We start from the raw sequence: 12,088 nt of genomic DNA, 5'->3' as shown, positions 1-12,088 counted from the left end.
GCTCGGGCGGGAGGGGCGGTGGCACCCCAGCACATCACTTCCTCGGCGCCTCGCGCGGACGCGCGGACAGGCGGACGGACGCGCGGACAGGCGGGCAGATCGGCGGGCGGACGGCCGCAGCGCGGGGCGGTGCTCCTGCTCGGCGCGTCCCCGACTCATGGCGAGCCCAGCCCCGCCCGCGGCCGACGAGCTCCCGGGCCCGGCCGCCAGGCGCCTCTACTCCAGGTAGTTCGAAGACCGGGATGGGGACGGGGACCCGAGCGGTTGGCGCGGGCGGGAGGCTGCCGGCCCAGAACAAAGGCTGCAGCGGTGGCGCGCAACGTGGCCGGGGACGCGCCTCCCTAGCTCTGCGCGGGGAGCGGTGGGGACTCGAGGCCCAAAGATCGGCCCCGTGGCAGAGGGGCTGGGGGCTGGGTTCTGCCTGCAACCCCGTCCAGATGCCTGAGGGGCTTATGAGGGGGGGCGGTCCTCCACCGAGCTCTGTGGGCCCCTAAATAGCCAGGGATGGCAGGGTTCTTTGCCAGGAGTTCGCCTCTCAAGCCTGAGACTTCCATGACCCGGTCCTGGGGTGACATGGCCACGACCCAGGCTGAGATGATGGGGCCCTGCCCTCACTAGCTATCCCCAGCCTCAGGCCAGCAGAAGCTGGGCCTGGGCCAGGCAGGTGGGTGTGAGCCTCCTTACAAAGGCGCTTGCCTTCCAGGTAGGTTCACAGGTGAGCCAGCGGTCTGTGCTCTGTGCCCACGCCCACTGGGTATGACAGGCCAGCCCTGCTTCTGGCCGCATGCCTCCCTGGTGACTCCGGCCTGATGAGGGTGTTCCCCACGAGGTGCTGATTCCAGAAGTGGACCGGGTACGGCCAGTTCACTCTGGCCTCATGCTGAGCTTGAAGGGCCTGAGTGCTGGGCAGGGTCTGCAGACTGTCACCAGCCCTAGAAGAAGGCCCAGCTCCCTGCTGTGAGCTTCTGATTCTCACCTCTTCTGATCCTTCCCCAGATCTGGGGCCTTCCTGCTAGGGGCCAAAACCCTGAAGTAATCTATCCCAAGTGAGGTGGCTCATCAGCTAGCCAAGCTCTGCCCAGTACCTCCAAAGATCAAAATGAAGGCTTGGTGGCTGGTGAAGAGAACTTGCCCCCGCCCCCTTCTACTCGGCTGCCGCTCAGAGACAGTGTCCCCATTGTGTGGTGTTGAAGATCAAGCCTGAGCCCTGGACCCTGCCTCCTGGTTATGGTGCAGGGGTAAGAGGTTTGCTGGCAGCTTCTTTCTAGAGTCCCCTGAGAGTGGGAGCTGTGCAGGGTCACATTTACCTCAGGACCTGCCACCTGGGAGAAGGAGGTATCTATCGGGCCGCTTGTGTGTGAGGGGAATATTGAGAACACAGGTCTCCAAGCTGTGTCGGTTGCCCCCATTTCTCCCTGGTGGTGATTCACTAGGCCGAATTCAGGCCCTGGGTAGCTCCTCGCTGGTTAGGGACAGTATTCAGGATACTGGTTGAGGCCCTGAGCTCAGCCTGGCATCCCTCCAAGCTGAAACCCAAGCTGAGCTCAGAGGGTTGAGCTGGGACCAGATTTAAGCTGAGCAGCCAAGAGCCCTCCAGGAGGCCCGTGAGGTATCTGGTCACCACCTAGGGATCACAGCCAGGTCTGGACAGCCAGGCTCGGGCTTAGATAGGCTGGGCAGATGGGAAGCACCGGAAGCATTTTGAGGAAGGTATTAGAGAGGGTCAGAGAAGAAAAGCCGCTTCCGTCAGGCCCAGCAACCTGTGGCCTCTGGAACTGAGAAGGAAGAGAGACCCAAGCATGTCCTGACCCCACATGAACCCCAGGGAAGCTTGCATGCTGGCATGGCTACTCAGGTCCATAGGTGCTTAGGTGAACTGGATCACCTGACCTAAGAGTTCCTGTGGCCTTTCTGGGCTGATACAGGATGTCTTGCTGGGAGATATTTTCTGTCCCATCCACCCTCCCATCCATTCTCCCACCATACCCACTCTCACTTACTGAGAGAGTTTGATACTTATAAAATGGGACTGAGGCCGGGTGGTGGTGATGGCGGTGATGGCGGCGGTGGCGGCGGCGCACGCTTTTAATCCCAGCACTCAGGAGGTAGAGCCAGGCGGATCTCTGTGAGTTCAAGGCCAGCCTGGTCTACAGAGCGAGATCCAGGACAGGCACCAAAACTACACTGAGAAACCCTGTCACAAAAAATAAAATAAAATAAAATAAAATGGGACTGAGGAATTGAGAAGAGCCACAAGTGTGTCCCTGAACTACCACCTCCTCATGGAGTGTAGAGAGGGACTGGACACTGGGGAGGGGGGAGGTAAAGTGGGGAGGCTCTCTTTTGAGAATCCTGGTCCACTGACACTGTGGCCAGAACAGGGCTTGGGATAGAGGGCCCTAGAGAGGTGAACAAGTAGCCAGGACGTCCCTGCAAATCCTCTTCTGGCCTCCCAGCCCCAGGAGGCAAGGAGCGAAGTGCTGAGTGAGGCTGGGAAGGGAGGGGTGGCAGGGGAGCACACACTGGGGTGCTGGGCATGGCATCCCTCAGCATGGGCAAGACCTCTGTGGTTGCATGGCCGAGCAGTGTTGGTCCCGCACTCTACCACCTCTTTCTGTGTTTTCCCTTGGAACTGTCCCAGACAGGTCCATTCCCCATCCTAGCCGCAGACCTCCCTGCGAGCCTGGTCCTTAGGTACCTTCCTGAAGCTGAGGTACCCCTGCTCCAGCAGTTTCCTGCTCCTGGCATGCTCCCTCCCAGCCTTCCCACTTCTTTTTTTCTCCTCCTTCCCCTGGCTGTTGAGGGAATGTCAGTGGGACTTCCTTCTCGGAGATGCTGAATGGGAAGAGCTGGGACAGCTATGAGCAAGAGTCTCTCAAGCCTTTGGCCAGGGACCAGTGCCAGGTGACTGCTCTTCAGTGAAGGAGGCAGGCAAAAATTCAGGTAGCTGGAACTGGGGTGCTAAGGAGCCAGCTGGTTGTGGGTACCAGCCAACACCAGGAGTCTTAAGGAGACAGGCAGGTGAGACCAGGAGGCCAGTAGGACCTGAGCAGAATGTGGCTGGCCACTAGGGAGTCAGTGACTGCTGCAGTGGCTGGGAGATGGCAGACAGTGCCTGATTCCTGGTTGCTGTGATCTACCGTTCTTGACATTTGGAACAGCACAGGGCTGTGATCCTTTTAAAGTGGCTGCATTGGTGACATGGCTTGGGGTCAGGACCTCAGTGTGGAGGTGGGTCAGTTGGGGTAGGCAGCGCCATCCTCTTTGATGAGGTGAAGGATTGCTGTTTACCTGTTCAGTAATAGGTCCATCTAGCCAGATGATAAATTCTGGAAAGAAGTTGCTCACTCCCAGGATTGGGGTGGTGTGGCCAGTGGGAGACACTAAGCTCCAAACTGCAGATAACTTTGATCTGGAACCTCGAAGGTAGGATTTCAAGGGACCCATGGAGTAGACAGGTCTTTCAGAGGCCTCAGATAACCCAGCATTTGTTTGTTCAAATGGCTGCAGCTCCCTAGGTGTATGAACACCTTGAGACGTGACAGATGAGCAGTACCTTGTAGGCCTGCAGAGGTGATATGGAAGCACAGAGGTTCCAGGAACTTCTCTGCTCAGCTACATCAGACTGGATGGCCCCAAGAGGGCAGGAGGTGTGGAAAGCAGAGCAGGCGTGTCAATGGGGCGGCAGGGAGGCCCAAGAGAGCCCTCCTTGGGAGTTCCAGGCTTACCCTGATACTCTTGGCCAAGGTGTTCCAGAAGTGGAACTCCTGGACTGAGTTATCCAAGGCCTGGAAGCCTTCTCTACCCACTCTGAAATTTCTCTCTCTGCTAAGATCCCCAAGTGGTCTCAGGGAGAGTACTCCTGCTTTCCAATCTCCTCTGACTGCAGCTGTATCCCCCTCATTCTCATCTCTGGGTTCCACAGCCAAAAGGCATGTAGCTTGGCTGGAGGGCTTCCAGGGATGGTCCTGTTATCACTGGGATGGGGCCAAAATGGGGCCGTAGTCTAGGGAAAGGCCTATGAGAGGCTACCAGTACACTGCCCTTAGGCACTGGATTGGGCCCTGATCCTGTGGGCCAATGTCCTCTGTGGACGTTGGTAACTCCCCTTTATTCCTGGGGTCCCTCCCTTTGCCCTGGTAGGGTTGAGAAGGTGTTTGGGAAATTAGAAGTCAGAGGAAAATGCCAGCTTCCCTGGAAACAGCCTCTGCAGACCCTGTGTGGCCCTACACCCTGGTGAGACCCTGAGTCTGGAACTTACCTTGAAGAGTTGGGCGGGTGTAAGAGCAGTCAAGAAGAGTCCTGAAGGGTGAAGAGGACTCCATGTCCCAGGCCCGTTGAGTTGCCTGTGCCAGGATCCAGGGCCGAGCAAACACCAGGGGCTGGAGAGAGTGAAGACTCCAAGTACCAGCCTTGTCCAGACTCCTAGCTTTGCCCAGCCATGGGATTCTCATGCACTATACCTATTTCACCGCTGGTGTGGCCAGCGGCTGCTATGTGCCATCTTAATACTCCTGAAGGCTCTGGGTGCTGGGTCTGACCTGCATAAAAGTTTGCCAAAGGATTGGTTCCATGCTCCCTGCCCAGCCCCCAAGGAGGACAGAAGGGCAGCAGAGGATTACCTCAGGCTTCCCACCCCACCCCCTCTGCATAAGTGCTCATCCATCCAGACTGAGCTGCCCTTGATCCTTTGATCCCCGTCATACCCGGGGAAAGAGGGAGATGCTGTTGAAGAGCTTGGGGCCTTGGAGCCTGAGATTGGCACATCCCCTGGGACCATGGCCAGAGCTGTGATGCAGGCTACAACCATGGAGGGCCAGCCTCTGGCCCTGAGCTTAGCAGAGAAGGCTGTATGCAAGGTGGTCTATGGTGCCCCTCGCCCCCGCCCGTTGCTGCTGCCTGTGGGTCTGGAGCTGTGGCTGTATGTGCAGAAGATGCGTAACCTACAGAGAAAGAGGTGGGGACCAGGCAAGGTTTGGGAGTGTCTTAGAGTCGGGGAGGGGACCTGCAGAGAAAAAGGTACTAGGTGGACAAGTGACAGGAGTCAGGTGGGTGTTTGGCGTGATTCAGGGGTGTCTTGTGGGGAGGGGCTCTTTGTGTTATGGCCCAAGTTAATTCTCCATGTGGGACACAGTAACCCCATTGATGCCCCTTCTGGCATGTTCTCTAAGGCTTCTGCCCCAGACCTCTCCCAAACCTTTGCTTTCTGGGTGCCAAATCACTGGTGTAATGTCAGTTCCCCCTAATCAGTAGTACCCGCCATGTGACAGACACTCCTGTGCAGTCCTCTAGAAGGCCAGCAGAACTGAGCCATATTTCGCTGCTCAGAACCATGGGGCAGGGACAGACAGGCCTTAATTAAGAAGCCAGAACTTGCTGGGTGGTTGTGGTGCATGCCTTTAATCCTAGCACTCGGGAGGCAGAGCCAGGTGGATCTCTGTGAGTTTGAGGCCAGCCTGGTCTACAGAGCAAGTTCCAAGACAGGCTCCAAAGCTACACAGAGAAACCCTGTCTTGAAAAACCAAAAAAAAAAAAAAAAAAACCAAAAAAAAAAAAAAAAAAAAAAAAGAAAAAAAGAAAGAAAAAAAGAAAAAAAGGAAGCCAGAACTTGGCAATGGCCACAGGAGAGAAGATGTCTTGTGGCTGGTTGCCACGGTAACCATGGCTCTTGTGGCCAGTGTGGCATCTGATGGCCTTTCCCAGAGGGCTTGGTAAGGTGGCTGTCAGGGAGTTCCTGGCATAACAGGGTAGGTGGCTAGCCCAAGGGCCTGGCTTCCTCATCTTAAGGTCACATGCCTTTCTCTGACCCCTGAGAGAAGTGGGGGTCCAGCAAGAAGCCCAATCTCCCTGATGCCAAGTGTGTTTATAAAGTCCTGCATACCCCTTTCTGATTATGTCGCTGTTTACCAGCCTCAGACTGAGGCCCCTTCAAATGCCGTGTCTGGGCCTCAGTTCTGGTAAGAAATGTCTGGACACACAGTCTAGAAGGGGCAGGACTCCAAAGCCTTCCTATGACAGACCCAGAGGGCAACACCCACACTGAAGCAGGGTCCTAGCCGGCACAGCATGGGTGTGTGGTGAGTTGACTGGGTGATAGCCAGAGGTGCCCTAGCAAGAAAAGCCCAGACTAGAGCACGATAGTAGGTACCAGAAGCCTGAGAGGCAGGAGCGTGTCTCTTGAGAATTCATGTTCTCACTCCCTGGGGAGAGTGGAGGCACCTCAGCTTTGCGGTACCCGATCTTAGGATGTCAGAAGACAAGGGCAGGGCAGCCAGTGGTTGACTTCTAGAAATTCAGGGACCTTGCAAGTGGTGGCTGTACTAGGAAAAGGAGTTGTAAGTGCTGCAGGCTTTGGGGTACCAAAGGGACTTGACAGCATGGCTTGGTTCCTGGGGTGTTGGCGTGTGGGCACAGGGAGGATGGGACTTACAGCACTCTAAGCCCGGGGATGCAGATGTGTGTGCCAACTTCTCGGGTCTGTTGACTCCACCATCTATTCACGTGGCACTGTTATCTTGGGAAAGTTCAAAATGCCCCATTTTCTTGATAACAAAATTCAGTGGATGTGGCTTTGCAATTTGTGTCAAAGAACCTTTGGTTCAAATGCTTGGCATCTCTGTCCTTGATTTTTCACGGCTTCCCTGCAGTGCTCTGGATTGTTGACTGATTCTCAGGACATACAGGAGGAGCCAGCATCTCAGGCAACAAAGCACTTGATATTGACTTTAAAGTTATTCAATCAGGCTTGGCAGTGGTGGTGCACACCTTTAATCCCAGCGCTTGGGAGGCAGAGGCAGAGGCAGGCGGATCTCTGTGAGTTCGAGGCCAGCCTGATCTATAAAGTACATTCCAGGACAGCCAGGACTGTTACACAGAGAGACCCTGTCTCGAAAAAAACAACAAAAAATTATTCAGAGCTGGGCCCACAGTACAACATGTCTCTTATTCTAGTTTCTGGGAAGGCCAAGGCAAGAGAATTGTTTGGGCCTGGGCTACATAGAGAGAATCTGACCCAAACAGTGGAGAGAAAAGTGAAGCTGGGCGGAGGTGGCGCATGCCTTTAATCCCAGCACTTGAGAGGCAGAGGCAGGTGGATGAGGCAGAGGCAGGTGGATCTCTTGAGTTCGAGGCCAGCCTGGTCTATAGAGTGAGTTCCAGGACAGAGAAAACCTGTCTAAAAACAAACAAACAAACAAACAAACAAAACAAACAAACAAAAAAACCGGTTAGGGGCAAAGGAGAGACTAACAGCTGGGGCACTACTGGGTCCAGTATCTGGGAATGAATCCCCAACAGGCATATTTGTGAACAAGGCTGTGATGTGGGCAACAGCTGCTGTAGAACACTGTCTCTGTTGTGACCACAGAGGGTCCCAAGGGATGGGCCGTGATACCCCTTCTTTGCCAGGATGGAGGCCTCCTGTCTGGAGCTGGCACTGGAAGGCGAGCGTCTATGCAAGGCGGGGGACTTCAAGGCAGGCGTGGCCTTCTTTGAGGCTGCTGTGCAGGTGGGCACCGAGGACCTGAAGACTCTGAGTGCCATCTATAGCCAGCTGGGCAATGCCTACTTCTATCTGAAGGAGTATGCCCGGGCCCTGCAGTTCCACAAGCATGACCTACTGCTGGCACGGTGAGTATGGTGAATTGTGGCCTGATGGCGCAAGCCTGGCACCCTGCCCATGGGGAGTTTGAAAGGTGCTGATGTCTCAGAGCCTGGAGAACCAGCCGGTAGCCCTGGCCTGGGAGGGGAATCTGGGGACCCCTTAGAGGTCTGTGTTCAAGTCAAGGTGTGTGTGTGTGTGTGTGTGTGTGTGTGTGTGTGTGTGTGTGAGAGAGAGAGAGAGAGAGAGAGAGAGAGAGAGAGAGAGAGAGAGAGAGAGAACGAACACATGTCTGTCTATGTGTTCTGTCTGGCCTCCTATGCTGTGGTCTTGGGGCCAGATTTACTCCGTGCCATCTTCTCTGCTACGAGTGGTCTTGTCCCCGGGGGCTTCCTGCTCTCCCTGTGAACTCTAACCCCTTAAGGGTTTTAATTTAATTTAATTTATTTATTTATTTGGTTTTTTGAGACAAGGCTTCTCTATTATAGTTTTGGTGCCTGCCCTGGATCTCAATCTGTAGACCAGGCTGTCCTCGAACTCAGAGATCCACCTATTTCTGCCTCCCGAGTGCTGGGATTAAAGGTGTGCACCACTGCTGGCTCCTTAAAGGATTATGCTCTCTCTCCTGCACACACCCTTCTCAAATTTCCCACCATTCCTGAGTTTCTACCCCAATGTCTCCAATCTTATCCAGCCTCTAACTCTTGGTTCCCATATGTCCCACAGGGCCTTCCCTTATTCCATATTCAACCCAGCTCCTTATTGAGGCCTCAAAGCCACCCTGACTTCCTAGATAGGGGGCAGAATCCTCCCAGCCCTGCCCATACTGGTAACCCTGCTCACCAGGGAGCCTCCCCCCCCCCCCATCCCATCCTCAACACTCAGTCCAGATCTGGTGCCAGTGGCCTGAACAAGGGTTCACCAATGAGTATGAAGAGCTAATTCTCCACTACCAGACCTTCTCCTCCATGGCTCTTTTGGCCCTTGCTCGGCTCAGGGCCCAGTTAGACTCACACCTGGCTCCTTACTCTTTCCTGCCCTCTAGGACCATTGGCGACCGCATGGGGGAGGCTAAAGCCAGCGGGAACCTGGGCAACACACTCAAGGTCCTAGGCCGGTTCGATGAGGCCATCGTCTGCTGCCAGCGACACTTGGACATTGCCCAGGAGCAGGGGGACAAGGTGGGTGGTTGGCCCCTTGGATCCTCTGCTCTTCCCATCCCTGCCGAGGCTCTTAACCACAGACATTAGCAGACAGAACAGTGGGCCTGGCAGAGGATAGAAGGGGTGAGGGGTAGAACCGGGTTTGCTCTTCTTAGGGACCCAGCAGGCCGGAGGACTACCCAGCCCCTGCAAGTGCACCTTGGGATGAGTTCCCTGGGGGCCTGTAGAACATACTGTCATACCTCACTGCTGCCCACAGGTTGGGGAGGCGAGAGCACTCTACAACATTGGAAATGTGTACCACGCCAAGGGCAAGCAGCTGTCCTGGAATGCTGCACAGGACCCTGGGCACCTGCCACCTGATGTCCGTGAGACACTGCACAGGGCTTCTGAGCTCTATGAGTGAGTGGGGGGGGTTGGGCCGGCGCCACAGGGTGAGGGCTGATGGGACCGGGGCTTGTCTGGGTGCTCCTGCATCCCACAGACACTTCTTAAGCCAATGTGTGCCAGGCAAGGGACTGGGCAGGATCCCAGACACAAAACATCCCCACATGTATCCAGCCCTAATGCTTTGTGGCCACCCTTGCCCTCCCATATACTTATCAGGGACTGGTAGGTTTTGATCAGACCTCCAGCCCTGAAGCTCAGATGTCATCGGAGCCAAAGAACCCATTCCGAGCCACCCTGTATCCTGGGAGAACCACTTAACTACTTTCTAGCCTCAGGGGAGGAGATGTAAGCCACTTTCCTGGTGCTGGGGAGGACACAGCTCAGACAGACTTGGTCCCCCTAGGAGGAACCTGTCCCTGGTGAAGGAACTAGGCGATCGGGCAGCCCAGGGCAGGGCCTATGGCAACCTGGGTAACACCCACTACCTTCTGGGAAACTTCAATGAGGCTACAACCTTCCACAAAGAGGTGAGCTGGGTCTGGGTTCTGGGGCAGGGATGCTACAACAGGGAACCTGAGGGACACCTCATTGTCCTCGACAGCAGGGAAGCTGCAGTACCCACTGATCCCCCAGCTCCTACTGTATTTGGTCCTGGGGTTCCCGTCTGCTTCCCTGGCATCCCTGGCAGTGTGTCTAGGGTTTCAGGACTACGTGACCATCTCTGGGCTTGGGTCTGTCTGCAGCGCCTGGCCATCGCCAAGGAGTTTGGAGACAAGGCAGCCGAGAGGAGGGCCTACAGCAACTTGGGCAATGCCCACATCTTCTTGGGGCGCTTTGATGTGGCTGCCGAACACTACAAGTAAGCCCCGGGTGCAGTGGATGACAGGCCACACAGAAATGCCCATCCCGGAGGGCAGTCTTGGGGTGCACTGAGCACCAGGCTGCAGAGATGCCCCTCCCATGTTGTGGGAGAGCACCGATCACTTAACATTCTCAAGAGCCAGTTGGGGACCCTGGCTACCCTGAAAAAGGCCAATGCATGACACTCGTGGGTGTCCCCGACCTATGCTGCAGTTCTTAGGTAGCTGCTTCCTAGGTAGAGTGGTGGCCACTAGACGGAACTGAGACTTCAAGATTGGGCCTGTTGGGGGGCCTTCATGCTGGTCTCATGGTTCTGAGCTGCGGACACTCGGTCTGGGATCCCCTGTAAAGTGTCATCGGCTCAGAGTGGTTAGTGGCCTACTGGTTCCTTAGCCCGTGGGAGCCCGTGCACCCACGTGCATCGGGGGCTGTGAATGGAATGCTATGGCCACCTGAAGAGTTGTGTTCCTGAGGAGGAAAGGGGGCACCATCACCCACTTAGGGACGACTCTCTCATTCTGCACAGGAAGACGCTGCAGCTGTCTCGGCAGCTCAGGGACCAGGCAGTGGAAGCGCAGGCCTGCTACAGCTTGGGCAACACCTACACCCTGCTGCAGGACTACGAGCGAGCTGCTGAGTACCACCTGCGGCACCTGGTCATTGCCCAAGAGCTGGCTGATAGGTGTGTGGGAACAAGGCCTTGGCGGGACTGGCTTATAGTGGGTGTGGGTCCCTGCTCCCCTGCTGACCGCAGCATGGTCAGAGCAGCCTCCCACCAAGGCCCTCCAGCCTTCCCTCAGTGGGAAACAATTTAAGCAAATAGGTAGGTGCAAGGCTTGAAGAGGCCCTTAACAGGACCTGGGGTGGAGGAAGGTTTTTCCATCACTCAGATCTGCATCCCTCTCCCCATGGCAACATAAATCTCATGGGCTCCAACTCTGGAATAGCCTTCCATGCAGATCTGCGATAGCAGGCAGGGTCTCAGAGCCACAGGCCTAGGGGCAGCTATAGTGAGGGGTATCCTCCAAGAGCTACCCTATCCCCTGGGACTTTCTGCTCCAGGAAGGGGCAAATAATGGACGTTTTCTGGAACTAGATCGAGATAGTAGCCGTACAGCAATGGGAACAGCTGAAATGTCTCATAAAATGAACAGTTCATGGCTCACTTGGACCTGTGTGAGTGTAGAGCAAGCGGCATGGGATATTACCTTGCTGGCCACTAGGGGGCGAGCCAGGCTTTGAGTAAAATAACCCAAGGGCTGAGCCCGGACGGCCTGGTGGAGGCCACAACTGGCCCCAGGGTAAGCTGGCCACAAACTCAAGTTTATCAAGTTAATTCTTTCAACAAGGAAAGAATGAAAGTGCAGGTGATTGGTGCTTCTCCCTAAAGGGGGGAATCAGCTAGCAGTGTGGCCAGGGCCAGCGGGCCCCTTTAGTGGCGGAGGACTCACTGTGGTTTTGGTCCCTTGTGTGCCAGGATTGGGAGAGGGTCAGAGACTTGGGGCAACAGGCAGTCCTGGGAGGCAGGTGTGATTGTCTAACCTTCCACAGGGTGGGAGAGGGCCGGGCGTGCTGGAGCCTGGGGAATGCCTACGTGTCCATGGGGAGCCCCGCACAGGCCTTGACTTTTGCCAAGAAACACCTGCAGATCTCCCAGGAGGTGAGCCGGGTCCACTCCCCTAGGCCTCTGCTGGTGCCTTAGCAGCCTGTCATCTCCTTGGGCTGCCCCCATTGGCCTTTCTGAACCCTGGGTCCCATGAGAGAACAATTCCCACTCGTGTGTACAGGTGTCAGTGGGTCTATGGGGAAGCAAGGATGTGTTTTCCACCCTTGGAGTGCTGGTGCCCCCTGTGTGGGTTCCATCCTCCAGCCCCTGATAGAATTGGGTCATGTTGGATTACAGGGCTGCTGGGAGTTACCTCTTGGAGGTGGACCAGAGGTTCTAGTGTCCAGGAACTCCCTGGACACATCCCTAGGAAGCTGAGTCTCCCTCCTCTTTGTTCAGTCCCCTCCTACTGTGGACAGTGCAGAGACATCCCAAGAAACCTGCCCTCCCTAACTAAGGGTGGGCCTT

The 12,088-nt window shown here is 55.8% G+C and overlaps 1 protein-coding gene across 5 annotated transcripts in view; it reads left to right on the top strand.

Moving 5' to 3' along the window:
* Window positions 1-12,088, top strand: part of Gpsm1 (G protein signaling modulator 1) — a 26,222-nt gene continuing 14,134 nt past the window's right edge. The window contains exons 1-9 of one of the 5 annotated variants that reach the window (XM_036183871.1): window positions 191-225; window positions 997-1,238; window positions 7,408-7,629; window positions 8,646-8,781; window positions 9,023-9,165; window positions 9,557-9,680; window positions 9,897-10,012; window positions 10,541-10,696; window positions 11,566-11,674. In XM_036183871.1, coding sequence (XP_036039764.1) covers window positions 1,228-1,238; window positions 7,408-7,629; window positions 8,646-8,781; window positions 9,023-9,165; window positions 9,557-9,680; window positions 9,897-10,012; window positions 10,541-10,696; window positions 11,566-11,674 — 1,017 coding nt within the window. In that variant the 5' untranslated portion in view covers window positions 191-225; window positions 997-1,227. Of the gene's footprint in view, window positions 226-996; window positions 1,239-3,718; window positions 4,958-7,407; window positions 7,630-8,645; window positions 8,782-9,022; window positions 9,170-9,556; window positions 9,681-9,896; window positions 10,013-10,540; window positions 10,697-11,565; window positions 11,675-12,088 lie in introns of those variants that run through there. The other 4 variants (XM_036183872.1, XM_036183870.1, XM_036183874.1 and 1 more) reach the window with 4 other exon arrangements.

Source organism: Onychomys torridus, chromosome 4 (genome assembly GCF_903995425.1).
Source record: "Onychomys torridus chromosome 4, mOncTor1.1, whole genome shotgun sequence".
Taxonomy (NCBI): domain Eukaryota; kingdom Metazoa; phylum Chordata; class Mammalia; order Rodentia; family Cricetidae; genus Onychomys; species Onychomys torridus.
The sequence above is the reverse complement of the archived record's forward strand: the minus strand, read 5'-3'. Positions and strand labels throughout refer to the sequence as shown.